Source organism: Armigeres subalbatus, chromosome 3, assembly GCF_024139115.2.
Source record: "Armigeres subalbatus isolate Guangzhou_Male chromosome 3, GZ_Asu_2, whole genome shotgun sequence".
Taxonomy (NCBI): Eukaryota; Metazoa; Arthropoda; class Insecta; order Diptera; family Culicidae; genus Armigeres; species Armigeres subalbatus.
Genome location: NC_085141.1, coordinates 334239459 through 334265132, shown reverse-complemented (window position 1 = coordinate 334265132; position 25674 = coordinate 334239459). Strand labels below are relative to the sequence as shown.

At 38.7% G+C, this 25674-nt stretch overlaps 1 protein-coding gene across 6 annotated transcripts in view; it reads right to left on the bottom strand.

Annotated features, from left to right (window-relative positions):
* Positions 1 to 25674, bottom strand: part of LOC134225722 (growth factor receptor-bound protein 2) — a 134077-nt gene that overhangs the window by 85378 nt on the left and 23025 nt on the right. For 4 of the 6 annotated variants that reach the window (XM_062706027.1, XM_062706024.1, XM_062706026.1 and 1 more), the window contains exon 2: positions 19212 to 19907. In XM_062706027.1, the coding sequence (XP_062562011.1) occupies positions 19212 to 19289 (78 nt within the window). In that variant the 5' untranslated portion in view covers positions 19290 to 19907. Of the gene's footprint in view, positions 1 to 19211; positions 19908 to 20445; positions 20615 to 25674 lie in introns of those variants that run through there. The other 2 variants (XM_062706025.1, XM_062706028.1) reach the window with 2 other exon arrangements.

Here is a 25674-nt window from a genome sequence, read left to right as displayed (position 1 = left end):
TCATGATAAAGAACAAATTCGAGAACGTAATAATTCGAGAACAAGTTCGATAAAATTGTACGCATGGCTTGAATTGATTCGAAACAGTTTATGCCTCTCTTTTATCGTGTATTGTTCTCTATTGAGAACGATTTTTACAAACCCTGTGTTTGACTCATTTAGTTCGAAAGCTATCAATTTTCAGTAGTTATTAGCCAAAAAACGCATACCACCCGATGATTAATATACCAATCATACAAAAGAATCAAAAAGTTACCCATCCCCATGAAAAATAACATTCGTTAAACTTCATGACTCGTTTGCCGGCTAATTCGAAATCAATATATTTACGATCATCGTTTCATTTACTTTTTGATTCATTGCGTCGTCGTACATTTTTTGCGCTTACGAGGCAGATTAATTGTAAAAAAAAGTCAAACTGTGCTCGTACTGTGAGTCATCCATCAATCGGGTGCTACTACAGCTGACGGTACTGTTCACAAGCTATTGCTCAGGGGGGGGACGTCCATAAAGTATTAAATGCATGAGAAAAGGTCTTTCAGGGTTCAAAACAGTGCAACTACAATGTTACCTCCTGTCGAAGGTAACGTTATCACAGGACGTTCCATAAATAGTGGCGATACACGCAGTGACGTTGTCGGTCATAAGATATAGAGTGTGCAAATCGTCGTAGATTTTTTTAGATAGAAAATCACGCGTCATCAGCACATCGGATAACTGCCGACAAAAATCAAAGCTCAACCCATTAGGTGATGATCGGCTGTCATTTTACTTTTACTGTGGTCATAAGAAAAATGTGATTAAAAATTTCAAGTTTTTATGGTTTTATAAGAATTTCTAAAATAAATTGAAGACAATTTCATTAAGTTTCATTTATTTTTACTTTTACTGTGGTCATATAAAAAATTTGTCGAAAAATTGTTTTGAAAAATTTCATTTTTTCCAAAGGTTTATTAGAATAATGTTTCTATAAATTAAAATGACATTCGATAAAAACAGTAGTCGTTTTATAGCTGTCTTCTGATATAAGAAAATAATCAAAAACTTATAGAGGGATTGATTCCTTTCTGTGTTCACTGTGAGCAACATATTTCCCGGCACAGTAGCGTGGATTTGAAAACTTAGATGCGACCACCAGTCATCACCACCCGGTGATCGAATAAAAAAACGCAGAGTATTTTTGGCACCGTTTATTGTTTACATTTGCGCGGCATTTTCCAATCGATATATGAGCAGAGCATAGGGTACGTCATGGCCGCAACTTTACCCGCCAACCACGAGGAAATCAACGGTTCCGGTGTTTGCTCGCGATGTTGGTTCATTCTTCTTTCGGAACAATACGGGCGCAAATTGGAGTCGAATCTCGCTGATGCTGTTGTGGCTTGCGCTCCAGGGTCGGGAAGTTCGCCCGTTTGGTTCGCATACGTACGTATATGCAAATATTGTCGACAGTAAGTTGATGCAATGTGCACGAAACATTCGATCTCATCGATTAAAAATATGCATTGCTTACCAAATTGGGACCACGTGCTAATTGAGCAATCGATTTTGTGGTTTGGAAAAAGGAAAGACGAAAGTTTGGTAATACACCCAACCGGTGATTGTTGGATTTTCTAACAATTCTGAACATAGCAAAACCTCTATGAGAGCTGGGCATATGCGATTTTATTAATAATAAATAGTTTAGTTAATCGGATCGAACTAAATTTTCAATTCAAATAACAAAAACAATAAAATGTAATTATCGAGTATGCTGAAACAATAGAACCAATTGGATTGATTTCTTACAGCAGACTCACAACCAACAAAGCTTTTCATTAATTTCAATAGAGTAGATTTCTATATTGTTGTGGCTTGAAGACAATTAATTTTCCTCTGACTAGCACAGTAAACTACTACTACACGACACTGTTAGTATACCTGATACGTACCGCAGATGAAGCGAAGTCATACAGCACAAGTGTCGAACATGGCAAGAACAAAACGATTACATGCCATGCGATGGGATTGATGATAAATGGTCGCATTCGGATTTTCTCATGTGAGTAGAACTAATTGAAAGGTTGTATTGATTCATTTTCGTTTAATACTGAAACTCGTCATGCAGCACTGTCATACCGACCACTAGGTAGATTAATCCAGGCTCTATTTCTTTGTAATCGAACAATAGTCAATAGCGTGCACCAACTGCTAGTGATGTTTTCCACAATTGATTGATACCCATCGATATCGATGGCTGGAGGTTCCGCATGGATGTGATCCGTAGCTTAACTAGTTCTATCGTCAAGCTACGAATCCCGAACAATAATAACTAGCTGTCCATCCAAGACAGCAATCGTAGTTGAAGTGCTTTCCACTGCGCTGGGTGGTGTCATCATTAAGAGTGGATTATATTACTTGGGTGACACCTGCCAGTCTACTTCGGGGGGTTTGATAATTGATTTATCGCTCTGGATTTATGCTGCTGCTGGGTTCGAAGTTGTAGTAATGGGTGTATTGAATTCGCCAAGAATGAATCCCAATCTGATTGACGCTCGAGGGTACTCATCCAACTTCAAATATCAACGTTGATCAGAAGACTCTCAACAATTAAATGTTGTTTGATTTGTTTTCTAAGGGGCCTTCCTTAGATACGCGGCTTCAAAACAATACTATATTGATGTTGGTTGGGTTCGATTCCCTGAGTTCGAGCCGGTCGGTGTTGCGAATTCGCTCGATTTTTTTGCCTCATGATATACGAATACAAAAATGGTACCTGGACTTGAAAACCTCGCAATTGACAGCTGTGGAAGTGGTTAATGAACAATTAGCTGCGAAGCGATAATGGCCCAGTGGGGGATGTAATGTCAATAAAAAGAACAAAAAAGAAAAAAACGAAAAGGGGAGCCATACTGAATATTTTAGAACAAAACTCTAAAATATCAAGATTAAATCATCAGTCAAATATTTGATACTTTTTTTTCTATACGAAAATCTTCAATTTTTATTTTAGGAGTCCTAACTGACTTGGAGTCGAATCAATATTCAAAAAAATGCAGAGTTCTATACTGCCGCTAACCGCAAGTCAGACTTATCTGTATATGGACGCAGTATAGCCTCAATTACTTGTGATTTTTAAAGTATGTGAAAGTATTTTTTAAGCAAAATCCAGACATATATTTAGATTTTTGTAACACATACAGTTTTTGAGAAAAACGGGTTTTAATTTATAGAATGGATCTTGCAGGATTCATTATGAGTTGGTTGATTTTATTTGGCACGTATATTTTTCGTAAAAAACAGAATAAAATCACAAAAGAACGTATTTTTATAAAAAATTGATTTCTTTGTATGCAAAGTTAAATTTTGGGTTCTTAATTAATAAATGAATTTTATTTGGCACTTTCATTTGTTGTGAAAACAGAATTGGATTCACAAAGATACATACTTTTATGCAATTTTGTTTTCTCTGCTCTGCAAACATTAGCACTGTAGGAAATTCAAACTCATTTCGAAGTAAAAAGCCGAAAATCAGCGTTGCAAGCCAAGAATCAGCAAAAACAAGAAACAAAATTTTCATGAAAATGCGAAACTTCGTAAATTTGATTTCTTCTTTTACAACAAATTCTATGAAATTCAAACTTTATTCTAAAAATGTAAAGATGAAGTTTGGCATTGCAGCGCAGAGAATCCAAATTTCCTTGAAAATACGCACTTTTGTGAATTTAAACCAAATTTTCTCAAAAACTGGACATATTACAAAAAATCTTAATACATTTCTGAATCTAGCGGAAAAAATCTAACCAGTACATTGCAAACGGCTGAAGGGAGTGTAACACTGTTGACTAGTGTTATCGCTTTTGTAATTTTTCAAGATTTTCAGGATTATTCAAATTAATGGACGTCTTCGAGAAAATAACCCAATCTATTTTTAATATTCTTTCTCAGTTTTCTTGAAAAAATGTTCCGCTTTTTAGGCAGTATTCTTATAGGGTGTCGACTCATCTTCAAAATAAAAATTCCCTGATTTTTTCAGTTTTTTTATGATTCTAAAAATACGTTGAAGTTGAACACCTAACATCTAGAAATAGCTTTAACGGGTTTATGTTATACATGGTGCAGATGATTTTATTCATTTTTGAACAAAAGTATAAATAATTTTGAAACGTTTATGGGAAATTGCTTTTGAACATTTTTTGAATGAAGCTGACTGTCACAAAAATTCTGAAACTTTAAAGATTTGATAATATTAAATGCTAAATTTCTTTCTTGGATTACTTTAGCTAGTTTAGTTAGTTAGAAGTGGAATCTTCACTGCATAGTTCATATTAAAGCAGAGAGAAATATAGAAGTTGCGTGATTCTGCTCCTCATGAACATAAAGTACCGTCGTATGGGCTTCTTTTGAATCCGGGCGCTACTTTTGATTTGTGATTTATTAAAAAAAACTAGACGAACCTGTCCGATCTTGCTCGGACAGTTTGTCAACCGTATAGTTTATTGCAGCGTCACGCTATAAATCGATTTCAGTTTGAACTTGATAGTTTTCTTCGGAACTCTTGAAATCGTAGTATCTATACATTTGTTAAGCTTTCCCAACGAAATGTTCTGTCTTCTCGTATATATAAACACAGCTGATCCCAAGACGAAACGATTAATGAAAAATCTTGCAAATAAGCTCATCTGAAAACTCATTTTTATATACACAGATACATAGATTAAACGAAAGAAAATACCAGGTTTGAAACAGAAAGTTGCCATCCAACAACTATCAACAAGACACCTGAATGGTGAAAATGTCCAAAGTAGCCCTCGATTTGTCAAAAGAAGCCCTGCACGACAGTACCCAGTCGAATGGATTGTATTGGCATCCATTTCTCCAAACCTTTTTTCAGAAACGCGATATCAAATTATCTAAGGCGTGGGAGGCAAAATGTAATTCAAATGATATTATGTCAAATGACAAATATTGAAAAAAAAATCCACTCTCAAGCCTTAGATGTTATATTTAGAGCGATGTACCTTCTGTACATCAAGTGTAGGTTCATTAAAAAATATAAAGATACAAATATTTAAAAACAACTGTCTCTCCCCCACCTCGGTTTTTTTTGTCCAAAAATAATATTTTGGGCAACAAAAAAAATTCGGGCAATTTTGACGATTTTCGAAACATTCTTTAACAAATCTGAGGAGTTTTATTGATTTTTTCCATTTTATTATTTATATTTCATTATCCCCTCCCCCCTTGACCTTCCAAAGGCCAGTAGGAAATAATTCAAAATAAATATTTTTAACGGCCTTACTTAGGATTATAAAAAAAGTTTTAGATAAATTAGTTAAATGCCATGCAGATGACCTTTACCAACACGAAAAAAGAGGAAGTTTAACTAAAAAATATCTAACGAAGCAATGATGGTAATTGAGCTATGACAGGACGAAGAACTAGATAAGCAAACAGTTGGAATAAGCAGCCTGCAGTACTGGGAATCAGTATGGAGCAAAAGTGGATGCAGTTGATGAAGAGCCTCTCTATCGCTCAACCGAGTGTACAGAGTTGATAATAACCAGCATGATTACGAGCAACAACCAGCAAAGCAACAACAATAGCAAAGAGCAAAATAGACAAAGTGTCGTTCTCGAAATTTTAATTTATTGTCACATTATTATTATTAATATCTTTATTAGGCCGTTACAAATATTTAATTGACTTTTTGTCCTACTAGTCTCCGAAAGGTCAAGGGGGGATAATAAAAAATAAATATTAAAATGAAAAAAATCAAAAAACTCCTCGGATTTGTTAAAGAATGTTTTGAAAATCCTCAAAATTATCCGAATTTTATTTTGTTGCCCCCTCAAAATATCATTTTTTGGCAAAAAAAAATCCGAGGGGGGGAGACAAAATGGATTTTAAATATTTGTATCGGCCTTAATGAGGTTTTCGGCCCTGGACCGGTTCGCCTCGTTTTATTGTCACAATATTCATTGAAACAACTGTCAAAAATATTGAAAACAAAGACTTAATTCTAAAAACAATTCGGCGTGGTCTATCAAACATCGTGTGAATATTAACTAACAATCATACGATAACTAAAATATTATAAGGGTATAATGTGTTTCGATCCCAAAGTATTGCTACTCCTCATACACTCACATAAACATTAGAATTTTAAATTTATCCAAAAAAATCCAGAATCGCTGTATGAATATAAATTCGCGATTTTCGCGACAACATTTCAAGGAATCGCGATTTTCGCAACTGGAAGAGCAAATCCCCGACAAATCCGCGAAATTCGCGACTGTTGTAACAGCCCTGAATTTACTTCTCTGGATTTTTTTTTCGGAAATTAAGATAACAAAACCTTAAGTAATATCTTAAGGGATTCATCTGAAACTTATTTAAAATTCCTTTAGATATTTCTTCATAAATACATAAAACAAATTTTCGGAACTTCTTATCTTAAGGATTTCCTTATTCTGGAAATTATTTCAGGTATTCCTTCGGAGATTCCTCCAAGTATTCCTCCGAAATTCTTTCAGCAATTCTTTCAGCAATTCCTTCAGAAATTCTTTCTTTTGGTAATTTCTTCGAAATATTCTCTAGGAATTCTTCCGAAAATTCTATGACGAAATTCTAAGATTTAATGAATAATTTTCTGAGGGAATTTTAGAAAGAATTTCTGAAGGAATTTCTGACAATTTTTCATTTTCTCCAGCAATTGCCTTCGGAAATTCCCCCATGAATTCCTTCAAATATGCCTTCAAGAATTCTTTCAGAAATTATTTTATGAATTCCTCTATAAGCACCTTTAAAAAATCTTTCGTGAATCTCTTTAAGGTCTGAGGGAAGGGTTTTCCGGTTAAAAAGCACGTGGTAGCACTCTCTGAGAGAGAAAATTGCCCATTTCAGCCCGCCAGAATGACGCTGTCAGTGTCGCCAAAATTATTTCATCATCATGCAGTTTACAATTCTCGCTTAACTTTTCAAAAGCACCTAAGTAACATTTTTTTCATGAATTAATTTGAATAGCGCAATCAATAGAACAACATGAATGCTTTTGATTGCAGTACTCAAATTAATTCATGAAAACAATGTTACTTAGGTCCTTTTGAAAAGTTAAGCGAGAATTGCTTGAGAATGTACCGTAAACGGAGAACAAAAGGAATTGACAAATTGGGGAAGAAATTTATCACTCATGCAGTGGTTCGGCGAGAGAGCAGCAACAGTGCCGACCAATCAGGCAATGAGGAAATCAAAATAAACAAACTCCAGCTGGTTTTGGAAAATGAAAACATGAGCCGTTTCTAGAACAACATTTGAAAATATCGTGAGAGGATTTCTGTACATTGTACAAGGTTTCCACACAAGCTTTGAAAAGTATTTGGGTGATAACAGTGGTGCTGGTGTAAATAAGACAAATAAGACGAATAACACAAATAAGACAAATAAGACGAATAAGACGCATTAGACAGATAAAACAAATAAGACAGATAAGACAAATGAGACAAATAAGATAGATAAGACAAAGAAAAAAAAGAAGTAAGTTCCTCCAGGAATTCCTCCGGGAATTCCGGAGGAACTGGAGGAAATTACCCGGAGGAACTTCCGGAGGAATTCCTGAAGGAATTCCTGGAGGAACTTTCTGAGTAATTCCTGGAGGAACTTCCGGAGGATTTCATGGAGGAACTTCTGGAGGAGTTCCTGGAGGAACTTCCGGAGGAATTCCTGGAGGAACTTTTGGAGGAATTCCTGGAGGAACTTCCGGATGAATTCCTGGAGGAACTTCCGGAGGAATTCCTGGAGGAACTTTCGGAGGATTTCCTGCAGGAACTTTCGGAGGAATTCCTGGAGGAACTTCCGGAGGAACTTCCGGAGGAATTCCTGGAGTATCTTCTTGTCTTATTTACCATCAATTATTTATCTCGTCCCATTCCTACATTTGATTTCTATTTATTTATTTGGTATCTCCGTGTTTACAAATGGGAATACGCTTTTTTCTAGTGTCACGCTACATACAAAGTTGACGGACTTTCTATCGCTCTCATCGCTCTTTTTCTGCCGTGCACGCTTAAAATCAATAACACAGAGATGTGTTTGCTTCACAACAGCACCTAGATGAGCGACAGTTACACAGGCACAAAAATGCCTCGTACGGTCGTGATAACGGTCCTTTTCAACATGTAAACGTTTGTACAGATTCCTTGTTTCATGAGGAATCAAATACTGTTGAAAATATTTAAATCCAAGTTTCAATAAAATCACACGAGCTATTTTTGTGGCTGTGTAACTGTCGCTCATCTAGGTGCTGTTCTGCATTAGGTCCGTTTTGTGTGAAGCCAACATATCTCTATGTTATTGATTTTAAGCGCCACAAGAAAATATGGTGTTGACTACTCTCCCAAAATGGTAATTTTTGTATGTAATTTGGAAAAGTTGGTTGAAGTAAAAAGAGCTTCCTGCAAAATTTATTGCGGTCACATATACTTTTTATTACATCAAAATGATCGTTGAAAAATTTCAAAACTTTTGTCAGTTGGGTTTTGCGAAATTCGGTTTCTTTATGCGTCAAATCATCAGAGAGAGGCACTGAGAAGCAAAAATTTTAGTTGTACAATAGTTTAGTAGGGGGACAGACGGCTTTGGCAGGTTTTGTTCTATTATTGGCAGGGGGGTTTTTGAAGACCAAATTTTATGAAATTTGGCCACAATATTCTTTGATATGCAAAGAATGTTTAGGCCAAATTTGAGCCTAGTCAGTCATTAAAAACCCCCTGCCAATAATAGAACAAAACCTGCCAAAGCCGCCATTCCCCCTATTTAGAGCTTAATTCAAATTTGGGAAATAGTTGGGCCTTCTAGGAACATTCCTTGATAAATTCCAAAGAAATCGTCAGTTGGGATAAGCGAAATTCGTTCCCAATTCCGAGTTATAGACATTTTAGTATGAAAATAGCGCTCTACCGCGAGAAAGCTTCCCTCAGACCTTAAAGATCCTTTTAAGTTAACAATTGAAATTCTCCTGGATTTCCACTTGATCCATCTAAAATCCATGCAGGGTTGTTAGGAAAATGCTGAAATATATTCCGCGCTAAATGTCTAAAATCTATTTTGTATGTTTACTGCATGGCGGGAGGACTTGGAAGCTCTAAGACTCGTTCAGTTGACTTATACTTGTGACAGATATATGATGCGAAAATCACAGTACAGCATAAAATCATATATCTGTCACCCAGAATCACGTTGGTATTACCCAAGCAATGATGATTCTACGCCGATACGTACCCTGCTCTGCGCCCGTTGTATACAACGTTACAGGTACAGCGCAAAGCAAATTTGAATGCAAGCAATGCTAGTAACGCATACAATGGCGTCATCTGGTTGCGGTCACTACCCATCACTGACGTTAAAACAAAATGAAAATGAGTTTTTTCTTGTTGGAATATGAAAACGACCAATGACCGTGTTCGTCAGCGATATATTTGTATATTCCATTTTAGTTCAAACTACATATTTTACAAATTTATATGCCACATCATATCACTAAATTTATTAAAACTAAATGATTTGTTCAGTAGGCATATTGTATCTGTTTGTCCTGGTTATACTTGATGACCTTAAATAATTTTCTTTTGCTATTATCCGCTTTTTTGAATTCTGAGTTTCAGACAAGTCTGGAACGCTGATCTTTTTTCTTAGTTTCTTGTAAATATTTCTTATAAAAAGGAAACGTCAACATATTTTCTATTTATATTTGAACTAATTATTTCCCAACAATTAAATGAATATTTCATCGCCTACAATAAGTAATACTTAAGGTGAAGGTGGGTTGAGTACCAAAACAAAGCTTTGATAGTATTGGTACAGTTAAAACTTTCATATACTGTAGTAGTATTGGTGTCGTATTTATAACAAACAAAGAATATTAGTAGAGTGGTTCAAAAAACGACCCAGCACCATCACGCTCACTCGATTCCGTCCCATGCTCCGAGTGTCCTAAAAAAACCGATTTGAACAAAAACTGGTTGAGCGCAAGCCGGTTCAAGTTTGTATGAAAACTAGAATGGGAAACTAAACCTTTTATTACACTGATTACGGCGCTTTCCCTCCAAACGCTGGCGAAAAGAGAACCCACATTGCTGAAAGCAACATTCCAGAGACTTCAGTGAACGAAAACCGCACCGCAGGAAAGATCCATTGGAGTTGAAGGTCTTACATATTTCATCCCGTCATATGGTCTCCCCCCTCGCCATCGCCCAATGACGGAGTGCCAGAATCAGAATAATGTTAAATTCAACCTCGCCATATCAACTGTCATACTAACCTGAAACGACCTGCGCACGGTAAGCCTATTCAAACCAGCCCAAACCATTGGATGACACCCAAATTATAAATCATAATCAACTGAGCGTGGCGAAGCAAAATTATTTTTTGAGCCACCCTACTTATTAGTTTGCTGCTGCCGGTGCCGGTGCACCGCGGTGTTTACATTCGCTCCGCGATCAGTTTTTAATCGTTTTTTTCGGGCAAATCTAGCAGTTTATACTAAGTTTTCGGTTCAAATAAGTGACTGATTTCAAAAAGTGGCTATCAACATTTCGGGCTGCTCATGTGCGGAGAAGTGAGTAAAAACTTGATTTTTCCAATGCCCTTTGAGAAGAAGTGAAGTGCAGTGATGAACCCAACAAATCGCGGACGGCTATTAAATTGTCACGAAACTGCTAATTTATGCTACAATTCGAGCCGGAATACATAGGATTCATTGAAGAAACATGTTCATTATCACGGGAAGTAAGGAAATATGCTGTGAACAGGTTAGTAATTTGAATAATTAACTTTTGTTCGATGCTGTTCGATGCATTCGAATGTTGGTGGGAGAGGAGTGCGGGAGGTGTGGGGTTGGCCCGTGGAAGGTCCGGTGCCATATTGGCTGCCATTGTGGTACTCTTCCAACTATGTCCTTAACAGCACGGATATCTCCATCAATCCTTTTATTAATTTTAACATTGCAGTCCTGGATTCACTGATTCAGCCTGCTCGATCCGAATTGCCCGGAGAATGTTCCGCATTACCACATGATAAATCTCTAAATTCTGGATGAGCTATGGAATTCGTAAGAAATTGGATTAAAAAAATGGTCCACATCCTAAAAACCAGGAGAAAAAAGAAATCTTGGACACTCTACTGGGTCTACTGAACTTGGAGAATGGAGGTTTAAATAAGTTTGAGAATGTAGGCCATTTCCGTACATGTACTGAAAAATCAACGAAAATTGAAATAATTTGTCAAACTCTGAATAACGCAGGAATCTAAGGAATGTTAAGTATTTGATTACCCGGGAGGGTTTAAAGAATGTGGGAATATTAAGAATTTGTATGATTCACAGAGTTAAACGTGTCTGAAGATATTCTGTAAAGTTAAGATCATGACAATGATCCAATCGAAGCTCTAGAATCTAAGAAAATGGGATATCAGGAAATGTGAGAAATCCTTTTCGAGTATCCTTATATTAGCAAATATCTACAAAGTTAGGAAAACGCCTTCAAAATCCGAAGAATGAAAAAAATCACAGTGATTGTTCAGACTGAACACTTACATTTTTTTTAAATCACGATAATAAAGAATATAATAATAAATACTTACATATTTTGTAAGACAACGGACAATGCCAGAAAAATTTGCATATCGAAGAGTTTTCACGGTTGGAGGGGGAACAGTTTTTAATAGATATTTTGTTTGGGCGTAAATAGGGTTTTTACGTTTTTTGTCAATCTCAATAATCAAAAAAGCTGTACATATTGTAATGTAACAATTTTGATTACGACAAATTTACTTTTTAGCAATTTTACAGATAGTAGTGTTTCTTTACATCAATCGAAAATTCACCAAGTGTGTTTTGAACAACAATAAAAATGTTTAAAATAATCAGCAAAAGGCCGGATTTTAATAAAGTATGTATTTACATTTTAATAATATATTTACAGGTTATGTAAAAATGGAAAATATTTTTTTTATTATTTTGTAAGAAAAATCTATATGTAACGCAAATAATACTATAGTAACGCAGCGAATGGTAAAAAAATATGTGTGTCATCCTGCTGCTGTACGTGTACAACATGGTACGTGTATCATTGTACAGAAATCATATGTCTGTCGATAGTAAAACCCAAACTAATGAAATGTCCATATTTGTAACATCTGATACCGAAAAAATAGATTTCATTATAAATTCTTCCAAAAGTTCCAGATAGTGTTCGGGGAATTTTTATGATATTTCTAATTGTAGCGTCAAAAAAATCCCAACAAGGTTTTTTAAGTGACACACGTAATTTTTACTCTGAATTGTTCAAAATAGGATTTATCACACATGTTCTTCTATCAATCACTCTAATGAATATATAAGAAAATAATCTACGTTTCTCTAAAAAAATCGCTTTAGAAATCCATCTATGTTCTTAGGGCCTCTCATGGTGTCTTTCGGCTTTCCAACACAATCTTACAATCACTCAATTCCTCAGGCCAATACGCATTGAGCATAAAATTCACCTCTAACTATACTTTAACTCAGAGCGTTAGTTATTAATCATAAATTTAATCATAATTAATGAATAATGGGATATTTAATCATTATTCATTAATCATAATCGTATAGTAAGTAGTAAGTAAGTTAATCATAGAATTTTACATTTAATCATTACTCATTAATCAAATTTATAATTATTTTGAGTTCAATCATTAATCACCAATCTTAATCAAACATTCATTATGTTTATTTATTGTTCTTTAATCATCATCATTAAACCTTTATATGCCTTTTTAAAACCTAATTTAGTTGTTCGATCATTGGGTATAGATATAGTTTGAAACATTGGAGTTATTATTTCCATTTTCAGCACACATAGCATATCATGAACACATATCATAAACGTATAAATGAACAACACGTACTGAAAAAAACCCAGATTGATCAACCTAGCGGTGATGGCGCCTTTCTCGCGTAAAAAGGTAATAAATGTAGCCTAAGCCTTTACGCTTACACCTCGATGATGTACAAGAAAGGCAAAACAGTTACACCGTCTAATGTTATGATAGAAAATTTACACTAGTAGACGACAGATGGCGCTGCCAAAAGTTTCTCGAATTTCCTGTGTTCGAATTTTGACTTTCGGACAATTTCATGGTACTATGAAACTGAACGAAGAGCATACTTACGCCTAAATGCGTGCAACACGAGCATCTTTATAGTACGATGAAACTCTTAATGGGAGCAAGCCACGGATAAACTTCATAAATATTCATAGATGCAAGGCATTTTTCATAACACATTATTGTTCTATGTGACTATGTCTCATTATTATTTTAATATTATCTATTTTTTGCAATTTGCAATTATTATGAAATTCAATAGTGATCAACAGCGTTTTAGTCTCTGTCGGATGCAACTTGTTGCAAGAAAATCGGTTAAGAGTTTCTATGTGAAAATTTGGCTAATGTTTTTATGGCATTTTGTGCACACACACACGCACACACATACACACACACACACACGCACACACGGACAGACAGACATTTGTTCAGCTCATCGAGCTGAGTCGAATGGTATATAACACTATGGGTCTCCGGGACTTCTATCAAAAGTTCGAATTTGAGTGAAATGATAGCCTTTCGGTACAACTTTGTTGTACGAGAAAGGCAAAAATGATGGATTATCATCCAACCTGTGATATTGTAGTTAAGTTATATGAAGTCATGGCACGGCAAATGCTGGGTAAAGCGTACCATTGGTACTTCGCGTACCTGAAGGAATAAAATAGATCCCATCTCGCGGTCCTTAGCCTCTTACCCAGCAACTCCTATCCCTACCTCCTCGTGGTGCTGGCCGGGATACGAGCAACCTTAGGGAAGATCGGGTAACCAACCCCGGTGGAAACTATGGTCGTATGCTGACAGGGAAGGCGGGGTTTGCTCCTCTCCGGAGGTGCAAATCTTACTGAGCGTCTGTTCTCCATGTCAGGATCGGCTCACAACAGCGCCTGTTCTGGGGCGGCTGATTATCGTCCGAGTGCCAGCGATGTTGGTAGCGCAACCCTAGTAAGGTAGCCTACTGAATATTCTACAGTTACCAAGAAAGGCAAAAGTTGAGCAAACGGACTGATTCAACGGCAACAAATAAAGGACAACGATTGGAAAGTCGGATCTTGGAACGTGAGAACTTTGAATGAACCCACACGTGTTGGGCTGCAGAAGGTCGGCGTGAGGGTAGCAGCAACCCAGAAAATACGGTGGCCCAGAACTGGAGAACGTGAATTCCGGGCGGTGGATCCCATCGCGAACACTTCATTCTATATGCCCGAACGAACGATAAGGCTAATGACGTGAAGGATGAGTTCTATGAGAGCCTTGATAAGGCCTACGGAGAGTGCATAACACACGATATAAAGATTTCCATCGGGGGTGCAAATGCGCAGATTGGAAGAGAAAGTTTCTTTCGCCATGTCATTGGTACGGAAAGCCTTCATTCCGCTACCAACGATAATGGTCTGCGACTTGTAACCTTTGCTACTGCTAGAGGGATGGCAATAAGCAGTACCTACTTCGCACGTAAGAATATCCGCAAACACACCTGGCAACATCCGAGTGGAGACACTTGCTCACAGATAGACCACGTGCTGGTCGACGGACGACATTTCTCGGATATTATAGATGTATAAGGTCCTTCAGAGGTTCGAACATCGACTCGGATCACTACCTTGTAGTTGCAAAAATTCGGGCGCGACTCTCCAGCGTCACGAATTCACGAAACAACAGAACGATGCGTTTCAATATCCAACGCTTGTCAGTTGAAGGAGTTGCTGAACAGTACCACCAGAAGCTGGACGAGCGAATAGGAGATGCCACCGGATCTGGCGACGTTAACAGATTGTGGGAAAATATCCACAAAGCTGTGACTACAACAGCGCAAGGAGTGTTGGGCACTGCCCAGCGACGCCAACGAAATGGTTGGTTTGATGAGTGCCAGCGAGTGACGGACGAGAAAAATGTTGCTAGGAGTCGAATGCTAGTGACTCGTACCCGTTCCAACAGAGAGCGGTACAGTGTAGCAAGGGCAGAAGAGAAACGAATCCACCGCAGAAAAAAAGGCAACACGAAGAGAGTGTGATAGCTGAAGCGCTGGAGAACATGTATAGAAACGATATGCGGAGGCTTTACGCAACTGTCAATGGCACGCGACATAGGACTGTGCCAGTGCCCGCCATGTGCAATGAGAGAAAAATTTGCTGTCAGACAAGTCTATGGTGGCAGCCAAGTGGAAGGAGCACTTCGAAGGTTTGTTGAACGGTGAAAATGAAGGTGTATTAAGGAGCAGGATGGACATAGTCGGCGACGATCAAGCTGTGGAACCACCAACGCTGGACGAAGATAAGAACGCTCTAAACGAGCTGAAAAAACAGTAAAGCTGTTGGGAAAGACGAGATCCCGGTCAAGCTTCTCAAACACGGAAATGAGCAGCTGCATCAATCAATCCACCAAATTATCCAGAAAATATGGGAGGATGAAGAACTGCTTGCCGGCTGTTTGGATGCCCTCATATGCCCAATCTATAAGAAAGGGCATAGACTAGAGTGTGCCAATTACAGAGTGATCACCCTTCTGAACTCGGCGTACAAAATCCTGTCGCGTATCCTGTTTAACAGACTGAGACCGCTTGAGGAGTCCTTCGTCGGCGAATACCAGGCAGGTTTTCGTGAGGGCCGATCAACGATGGATCAGATGTTTAGCCTGCGGATGATCCTTGATAAATTCCGGCAGTACAACTTGCAGACTCACCATCTGTTCATTTATTTCAAAGCAGCGTACGATTCAGTGAAGAGAAATGAGCTGTGGCAGATAATGTCCGAACATGGTTTTCCGGTGAATCTGGTTAGACTGATACGTGCAACGCTGGATGGCTCGAAATCAAGTATACGGATTGCAGACGAAGTGTCAACCTTGTTTGTGACCTTAGACGGATTGAAGCAGGGTGATGCACTTTCGAATTTATTGTTCAACATTGCACTCGAAGGCGCTATGCAGAGGAACGGCACTATAATAACACGGTCGCATATGCCCCTGTGTTTTGCGGACGACATCCACCTTATTGGAATCGATCGCAGATCAGTAGTGGAGGCTTTTGTCCCACTGAAGAGATGGCAAGGATAGGCTTAACCATTGACTCTACCAAGACAAGGAAGAATTGGTTTATCTTGGAACGCTTGTGACATGTGACAATGACGTTTCCCGTGAAGTGAAAAGACGTATTGCTGCTGCGAATAGGGCCCTTTAAGGATTACGTAATCAGCTTAGGTCCCGCAACATGCAGACGGAAACGAAATTTGCTCTATACAAAACTCTGATCCTACCAGTGGCCCTTTATGGACATGAAGCATGGACATTAAAAGAGGCGGACCGGAGAGGTTTCGGGGTTTTCGAGCAAAAAGTGCTGCGTACAATAGTCGGAGGGAAACTAGAAAATGGTGTGTGGTGCAGAACTGCAGACGCATGAATCATGAGCTGTATCAAGTATACAAAGAAGAAAATATTGTGAATCGTATCAAATACGGAAGTCTTCAGTGGGCTGATCACTTAGTGCGAATGTCGGAAGAAAGAATAGCGAAAACAATATTCAATAGAGAATCAGATAGGGACCGGCGACTTCGTGGAAGGCCACGAACACGCTGGCTGCACGCGGTGAAATCGGACCTGGGGACCCTGAACGTTCGGGGAAACTGGAGGAACGTCGCCCAAGACCGACGATTTTGGAGCTCTACAATACACCAGGCATAGGTGTATCGACGCTGTAGTCAATCAGGTATCCAGGTAGGTACAACTATTATAACGTCAGATTTCGGCTTTTGAATTTTTGGGTAGAAAACAAGTTGTGAATATTGATGCATTTAAATAAAAGGCACTAGAAATATTTGTTCTGGAATCAATATTACGATAAAATATATTAATTATATTATTAAAATCAAACAAATTTATCAAAACATATTTGGTAGGTGAAGTTGCGAATACCTTCCTGCTTAACTAACAACAAATACTTTTTTCAAGTTGAGAACACCCACGTGTGATGCTTTCGCCATGCAAATTTCTAGTGGTTTACTAAACGTTGCTTTCCGCGCATATATGCTAGCACCTGGATGCTGGCAACTGTGGATAAAAAATCTTGCGAATTATTTTCAACCCGAAAGAAATTGAACGCACCGCAAGCATTTTCTTGTATGCGGAACAGCTTCTGTTGGGGCAGTCGGACCACAAATAATTTTTCTCAATATCATCGAAATACGTGTAAAGTAAAATAAAATCAATCTTTTCATGATCGATTTATTCAGTAAAGTATGGACATCCCTGCACTGTCGTATGACAACTTTTCCATAGCATGACTGTCACTGTAAATTTTCTTTTTCGCTCGACTGTAGTATTGAGCTTACTTGGGAAATATTTGGCTTCGCAGTCTTGGAGGGAATTGAAAACTGTGTTTTTAATCCTTTCCCGACGTTTCGGTCCATTTAGGGCCTTTTTCAAGGGGTCGATTTGTTAAAGTTTCTTCGTCATGTTTTCTTCATCCTCATATATGACGAAGAAACTTTAACAACTCAACCCTTGAAAAAGGCCCTAAATGGACCGAAACGTTGGGAAAAATAAATAAAAAAACATAGTTTTCAATTCCCTCCAAGACTGCGAAGCCAAATATTCCCCAAATAATGTCACCGTAAATTAGAATAAGATGTTATCACCGGCAAATGTTTCGCCATTTCGTTGTATGGAAAATCTCGAAGTGAACCATATTGTTAATATAATATATTTGATTCCATACACACTTAAATAATTTTACAGATTTCGGTTAATTCTGCTTCAATTCACCGAAATCTCAACAGCAGAATTGTTCGGTAACTATTTCACCAAATTGTCTGCGATGTCTGTCAAAATCACTGAAAACTTGTAAAATTATTAACCAAACAACTGTTGAGATTTCGGTGAAATTTCACAGAAATCTGCGATTTATTTTAAGTGTATATAGAAACTGTATCTACCCAACTGGACTAAAAAATTATATTCTAAAGGAAATTCTCTGTTCAGGTGCCATTTTACATTAATTGCATGTAAATTTGGTTTAGTATTAAGAGAAAGTTGATAAAAAATATTATGACAATTTATCAATAAAAATTATGTTTATTTTGTAGTAAGGGAACTGCTCCTTGATTTCATCTCATGGTGCCGATGTTTTTCCCATCAAAAACAAAGGAATGAAAAAGTATTTGATTTATTTCTTATTATTGAGGGAGGAGGCTGGGCTTCCACCTGTACGTCTCCTATTTAATCTTATGCACAGCAACCTTATTATAGTTTTGATTTGCATTTAACTGCCCCTGAAATTAAAAACAATCGTTCAAATTTATTGTTCAAGAGTACGTAGCTCATTACTGGGTTAAATACTAGTTACACCTTCCGAATGCGATGAAAATACATAACTATGATTAATCTTATGCTAATCTTACTAGAATACTATAAAAAATGCAGAAAAACCAAAAAAATATTGGCCACCACTTTGTATGGAGCCGCCCCATAGTGGTGTGGCGGCTAAGAATGAGCCACGAGCTCGCCCAGCTCTACGGCGAACCCAGTATCCAGAAGGTAGTTAAAACCGGAAGGGTGCGATGGGCAGGGCATGTTACAAGAATACCGGACAGTAACCCTGCAAAGATGGTGTTCGCTTCCGATTCAGCAGGTACGAGACGGCGTGGAGCACTGCGAGCAAGGTGGGCACAGACCAGGTGCAAAACGACTTGGCGAGCGTGGGGCGCATTCAAGGATGAAGAGATGCGGCCTCGAACCGTGTATTGTGGCCTCAAATTGTTGATTCAGTGTTATCTGTTTAGATGTAAAAATTGAGGATCAAACTTCAGCCAAATCGGTCAACGTTTGGGCAGTGCAAAACTCGTTGGAAGTTTATATAAAACAAATGTGTGGAGAAACATCGAAACACAGTGATTGATAATTAAACTGAATCATGTTATCAATTGTAAATTCTGTGAATCTAAAACATAATGAATACTCTCATACCCATCGACAAGCTTACATCCAGCAAGCAATTTCTACCACCATAATAACCATTAACGAATCCCATTAAGGATTTTCCGGAACAATATCCTCCCTCCCATATCCCTCCTCACCGGAAAAGAAACGCAAACACTCACCTTTAAAACCTGGCTTTTCCGGAAGCTCAGCTCATCGTCGGCCGTGGCGTTAAAATCGTGTTTCGCAACCGCCTCCATTACGATGTAGCTTTTGTTGTTGTTGTTATTGTTGTTGTTTTCTGTAGATCTACACACCACTCACGACACGAATTCCCGTGCCTCTTCTGTCGAAAGGGGGTGGCAGAAATCCTTTTTGCACCTCACACTGAAGAGCAACGAGATTCCAAACCACTGACTGCTGCTTCTACGCCCCACACTGACCGACTCACCGTCACCAGAGATGGAAGGAAATACGACACCGACTCAACACCGGTTCAAGTAGGTGTTCAACTTCTTCTTCGTAGCAAAAAACACAGACTTTACCCCCAAAAAGGCCGTATAGCGAAATCACGCAGATAATTTATTGGACCTTATTTTCTCCTTCTTCGTTTGCTGCACTTTTTTCTTCCTTCTCTCCGGTGAACATTTATCTCATTCTGTCTCACTGGTTGTGTTGGGACTTTTTCTTGGTGCACGTGGTTTTCGGCTCTTATTTTATCGCACTACTGGCTCGTTCAGATTTGCTACATCCACTCGGCCGTCTGCCGCCGATTATTAATCACATACAAAACTGATGTGATTTCGCTTATTTTCTATGTGTATTTATTTATTTTTTTCGTTTTCTTATCCGAGCGATTCACTTTTCTTTCCTATACACTGCAAAAAATACAAAGTAGGAATAACATTAAACCCTCACAGATACCAGAATTCCTCGCACTTATACGCATACACGATTATGGCACGGGACAACTCTCGTAGACGGAGCAGACGAGGGAAAGAATAATATTAACTTTTTTCGCGTACTAAATCGTTGGTAACAGACTGGTTCTCTTTCGCTAAACCCGACCACCTATTCACTTGCCAAGCGACGATTCTCGTTTCCCCCCGAACGATTATTTCACAAAAATACTCGCGTAATGATTTTTCCTCAGCGTTTAGTTCGCCCCTCTAATCGGATTTTAAAAATAGCTTCTTCAAACTCTGGTGAAACATCATCACTTTCACAAAAAAAAACAGCAAATTACTTGCCGAACAAATCGACAATACCACCCCGTTGAACTCGACTGTCAAACTCGTTGACCACACACTGCTTGCGAATCGTTTCGTGGCGGTTTCTTCTCCCTTATAGCGGATTCCCAATCAGCGGATTTTTTCTTATCCTCTATCATCAAAATCACATCCGACCAATTCGCACCTCTCCACGGAAAACCCACCGAATTTGGAGTTAAGCGAGTTTCTTCGCACTGTCAACGCTGCCGACTGGACTGGTTCGGTCTCCTCCTGTGCTCTACACTGACTGCCACTTTGGGACGTTGCGTTATGTTGGAACTCGATCGGCGACACCACGACGACAGTATTCACAGGCAGCGTGAATACATGCACAGCGCTGCCCTCCCGAAAATTCATACACATTGCGGTTGGCAGGTTCAGTTGGTATGTCTCTTCGTCGTCGGGTGCACACAGTGGTCGGACTATGAACAAACGTGTTATGCTTAGATTGTAGGCAGGTTATATTGATTAAATAAGTTGAACTTAATTGACTTATCTAAAGGAAGATTAACGTGTTGAACTTACTTTCATACTTTATGATACGTTCTAATCCCTTTAATCGTCTATCCCTATTATAATATTTAATCTTCTGTATACATAAAAATGAATTTCTGTCTGTCTGAACCTTATAGACTCCGAAATTACTGAACTGATAGGCGAGAATATCAGTATGCAGAGGTTTTTGGGGCCGGGAATGCTCTTAAGATGATTCGAGGCCCCTTCCTCATTTGGAAAGGGGGACTCCCATACAAATGAAACAGAAATTTCTGCATAACTCGAGAACTAAGCAGAGAATAAATAAATTTTAGGCGAAACGAAGTTCGTCGGGCCTGCCATCCTCGGCATCATGATGACATGACGATTATAAAAAAAGATAGCTTCGTAAAAAGTTGTTCCATAATATCAATTTCGTCAAGGAAGCCGGCAGTTCAAAAGCTTAAAAGGACCTTGTGAGACTTCTACTACTTGTCGATATTTACTCGTCTATTTCGGGTCAAGAATCTTCTAATTAAAATATGTAATTGGTATTTGAAATGACAGTCGGAAGCCTTGGCATCCATAACATCGACTTCCAAAAAATAAATTCGATTCCTAAAAAGAATAAAAACCTCCAGTAGCTAATAAATACTTTCATAAATGCTTACAGAACGCCAAACACGTTTCAGAAAGCTTCGGGACAGTAGTTCGTCGAATAACGTTTTGCCAAATGACATTTGGTCGAAAAGACATTTGGTTGAATGTACATTTGGTCGAGTGGATATTTTGTCGAATGGACATTTAGTCGAATATTGGAAGTGAATTTCAGCATAATAGGTCGGTAATTTAGTAGAAATAATTATGTTTCTGTTAATGGATTTTTGAATAAATTTTCGAAATATGGATCTTTTAATTGAAAGGAAATTTTGTTGAATGGTCTCCTAGTCAACATAGTCGGTAGTTGAATGCCAAGCAAGTGTCGGAAGGAGACGATGCAAACAATTGATCTGCATTATGACTGAAGAAAATTGTATGGCGTCAGTATTGATGTCGCTACAGATTTTTTCATCATGCCGATTTGCCTGTCGTCGGAAGTGAAGTTCACGCAAGATTTCGACTTTGGTTCTGTCGCATGAGTGATATAACACATTATTAAAGATAAATCGGTTTTTGGATAGTCACCATTTGTTCTAGAGGAAGTGATCCGAAATTACTCTTCACAATCGCTGGGCAACGGCAGACAGTCCAGTCGTAAAGAATCAGCGGAATCATAAGCACCCCTCGGAGAGACGCTAATGAACTTTTGATTGGATGGAGGAAGGCGTTTCAGCGGTAAATCATCGCTTCGGCTGTCGTCGGCGAAAAGTGATATTTGACGCAAGATCTTACGAAAGGTCGCTTACGCTGGGATCGTTCTCTCAGAAGCTTGAATTGGCCCGCGCGCGCAGGAAGCAATTTTATTGTAATCAAAGTAAGCGCGTATCAGTGCAAATATTATTTGCAACCATGACACTCTTCAAAGCGCGTGGCTACATGTTTTACTTTATTGCTTACATGAAAGCTGCTTTCCCACGCGCGTGAGCCATTTCGTTCGGTATATCACGGAGAGGGTAGAGCGGTCCCAGCATCAGCATAGGTGCGTTATCTATCAGCATTGGTGGTGGTCGTCGGCGTTCGGTAGCGCTTCCAACGGAAAGGTTTCGGCTGAAAATTCAACATGATGGAAATCATCTTGGGTCATCGGCGTCAGCAGACTCGAGTGCCATTTTCTCGCATAACTTGGACCAACGCTTGACTTCTGTTGAGTTGGATTTGAAAGCCGCATGATCGATCATCGATCAGATCAAACGGTCCTTCTAAGGGCAAAAAATTTTACATGAGAGAAAGTGGGTTTGACTGAGAATAAATTCGTTTGAAAATATAGGAAACCATCTAGTTGTTATTGTCAGCAACAAGTAAATTTTGTTCGCAAACTTCGAGCAATCGTTATTTGTAATTATGTACAAAGTGCGAAACACATCCGATAATTCAATCATAAAGATCGCATCTAAAGGATCTCAATCAAAATTGCATCTCAAAAGAAAAATATAATCGCATGGCGATGGCAGAAGTTTGATGTCGGAAGTGGAATCACAAGCGTGCGTCGGAGGGAGTAGCTGAGTAATATATTCATATGAATAGTAAATTGGTAATGTGATCGCATTTTGACGTGAATCACGTCTAAGGGGAGGCTCTGATACAGGGTGTAGATGAAAATCTCAAAATTGGGACCGTCAATACTATATGTAAGATTTAAACGTTAATCTTTATTTTTGATGGATTTTTGAGATTTATATATGAAACGCCTCGAAACTCTCCACCAATTTGCAAATGTTATTGAAACTTTTGATTATCAACGCTAAACTAGTGGAAATTTTAATTCTTTCCAAACCCAGTAAACACAGATCCAATCAATAATCCTGCATCTCCAACAAGAACATCAGTTTGTCATAAGTTACGGTCCTTTTCGCCCATCGCTCCCATTTCCCTATGCATAAAAGACTCTTGTCTCGGACGCGCGCGTCATTTTCATTCGAGCATTCTCAGAGAGCGGACACGATGCTTCATTTGTAGCCTTGAACCAGCATTGAGGCGATTGTCGGGCGAAGAGGGATCATGACGTTGGAGCGATCCCACGACAAAGACATCTCACAGCGATAGGCGGCAGTCAACGATGGTAGAGCGACGGTCGGGACGGCAGCCTTACGAAGTGAAAATTTCGTCCGGTTGTTGTCCAGCAACAACGGCTGCCGTTGATGTAGGTCGCGTCGTCATGGTGGAGCTGCGGTAATTGCATAAGATTGAGCAGTTAAAGTAAATCGATTCTTTTGATGACCATCATATCTTGGAAAATGTTGTTAAGCTGAGAGGATTTTTCCAAAGTGCAACCCCAAGTGACCAGACACTCTTGGCGTTCAGTAAAATCTTCTAGCAAGATTATGAATTTGGTTATGTTCTGTTAGTGATTTCCAATGCGTACCATTGAGAAAAATAACAATATAAAATTGACCCGAGACAAACTTTGATTAGTTACGCATAGCTTCGGTTAGTTAGAAAATTGCATGGATGATATCAGTAGCAGTCAACTAAAATTTTCATTTTTGCTGTTGGGGATTGGAATTGCTTATCGAAGTTCAAGATTTTTCGAAAAAAAAAACAACAATGAAAATGATTTGTTTTAAGTGAAGACCCTAACAAATTGAAGAAACAAAACTAAATTTCTCATATTATACATATTTCGAGAATTTAACAAATTTGGCTGAATTACATAAATATATCAGTTATGTACTTCCAAAATGTAAATTTTGAATTGTCATATCCTACAAATTTCGTGTTTTGAATATTGCTTGAAGCCAATGTTGTCTCTTAAGTAATCAAAAGAGCAATTTTGTAATATGCATGAATGATGGGACTTGCTAGATTCTTCATTTCACCTAACTGTTTTAAGGCTACAAATTACGACCTTATGTTCTTTCTAATTGTCTTTCGACATTTTTTCATAGATTCGTTCGACGAAACGTCATTCGAAAATCTGCTTTCGACTAAAATTTCATTCGATACGTTCGATCAGCTCCTTAGCCGTGCGGTAAGATGCGCGGCAAAGCAAGACCATGCTGAGGGTGGCTGGGTTCAATTCCGGAGCGGTCTAGACAATTTTCGATTGGAAATTTCTCGACCTCCTAGGCATAAAAGTATCATCGTGTTAGCCTCATGGTATACGAATGCAGAAATGGTAACTGGTTAGAAACCTCGTAGATAACTGTGGAAGAGCTTAATGAAAGCTGCGAGGCGGCAATGTCCCAGTGGGGATGTAATGCCAATGAAGAAGAAGAAGAAGAAGACGTTCGATCAAACGTCATTCGATCAATAATGTGCGAAGATTCTTCGATCTTAAATCTGCTTCCGACTAAATGTCCTTTCGACCAAACGTCCCACGTCTCTAGTGAACAAGAAAGTCATTTTCGACTAAATGTCCATTCGCCGTAATGTCCTTTAGACCAAAGGTACAAAGGTCATCAGATCAACGATAGTAAACTATCGGATAGTTAGTGCTTTTTTCATCAACAAATGGCCTAAGTTTCACACTTATGACCTCCTGGCAGCGAATCGCTGAAAGTGATCGTTAGCGAGCTACCATCGCACCCGATTGAGGAATGCTCAACTAGATTAACAGGCAGCGTGTGATTCCCATCAGGCGTTCCTAGGGAAGTCACTTGTTTTGGTCGATATGGGGAAGGAGTCCATCACCTCGGCGTACAGTATTCTATTCGTTAAACGGTCTGCATCGCGTTACGAGACAGAAAATGCAATTGCCACATGGATACTTGTTGTGGAAAGTGTGCAGAAAGTCTTGCAACCCAAAAGCACATCACAGCAAGCTCAGCGGTATGAATAATGTGGTAGCGAGTTCCAGTTTGGGAGTCGCCGTTTCAAAGAATTGCAACTGCAGCGTGCGAAAGCTGGAAAGGGAGCAGGACAACCCGAATAAGGACATGTGGACCTCCTATTCCCAAAGTGTTGACCAGGATTCTGAGAACCCATGGAGAACTTTGCTTGACCCAGTTTTAACATGCCATGGATGCTTAAGATGGTACCTTCACTAGTTCGGATGCGCGGCTCTTCCTGACTGCACATTTGACAGAAACGGCTGAGGCATTCTGTTAACATATCTCCAGTTCAATGTGGAGAAGAATGCACCTGTCGTTAGCTTGCGGCGAGCGCGTAATCGCAGAGCGTGCTATCACGGCCGGTTACAGGGAAACACCGGCGTCGGGAAATCATCGAAATAGGAGATTCGTCTCCGGAATGACTACTTGAATTGTTCGATGCTTGATACGGCAACTGAACGAAGCATGAT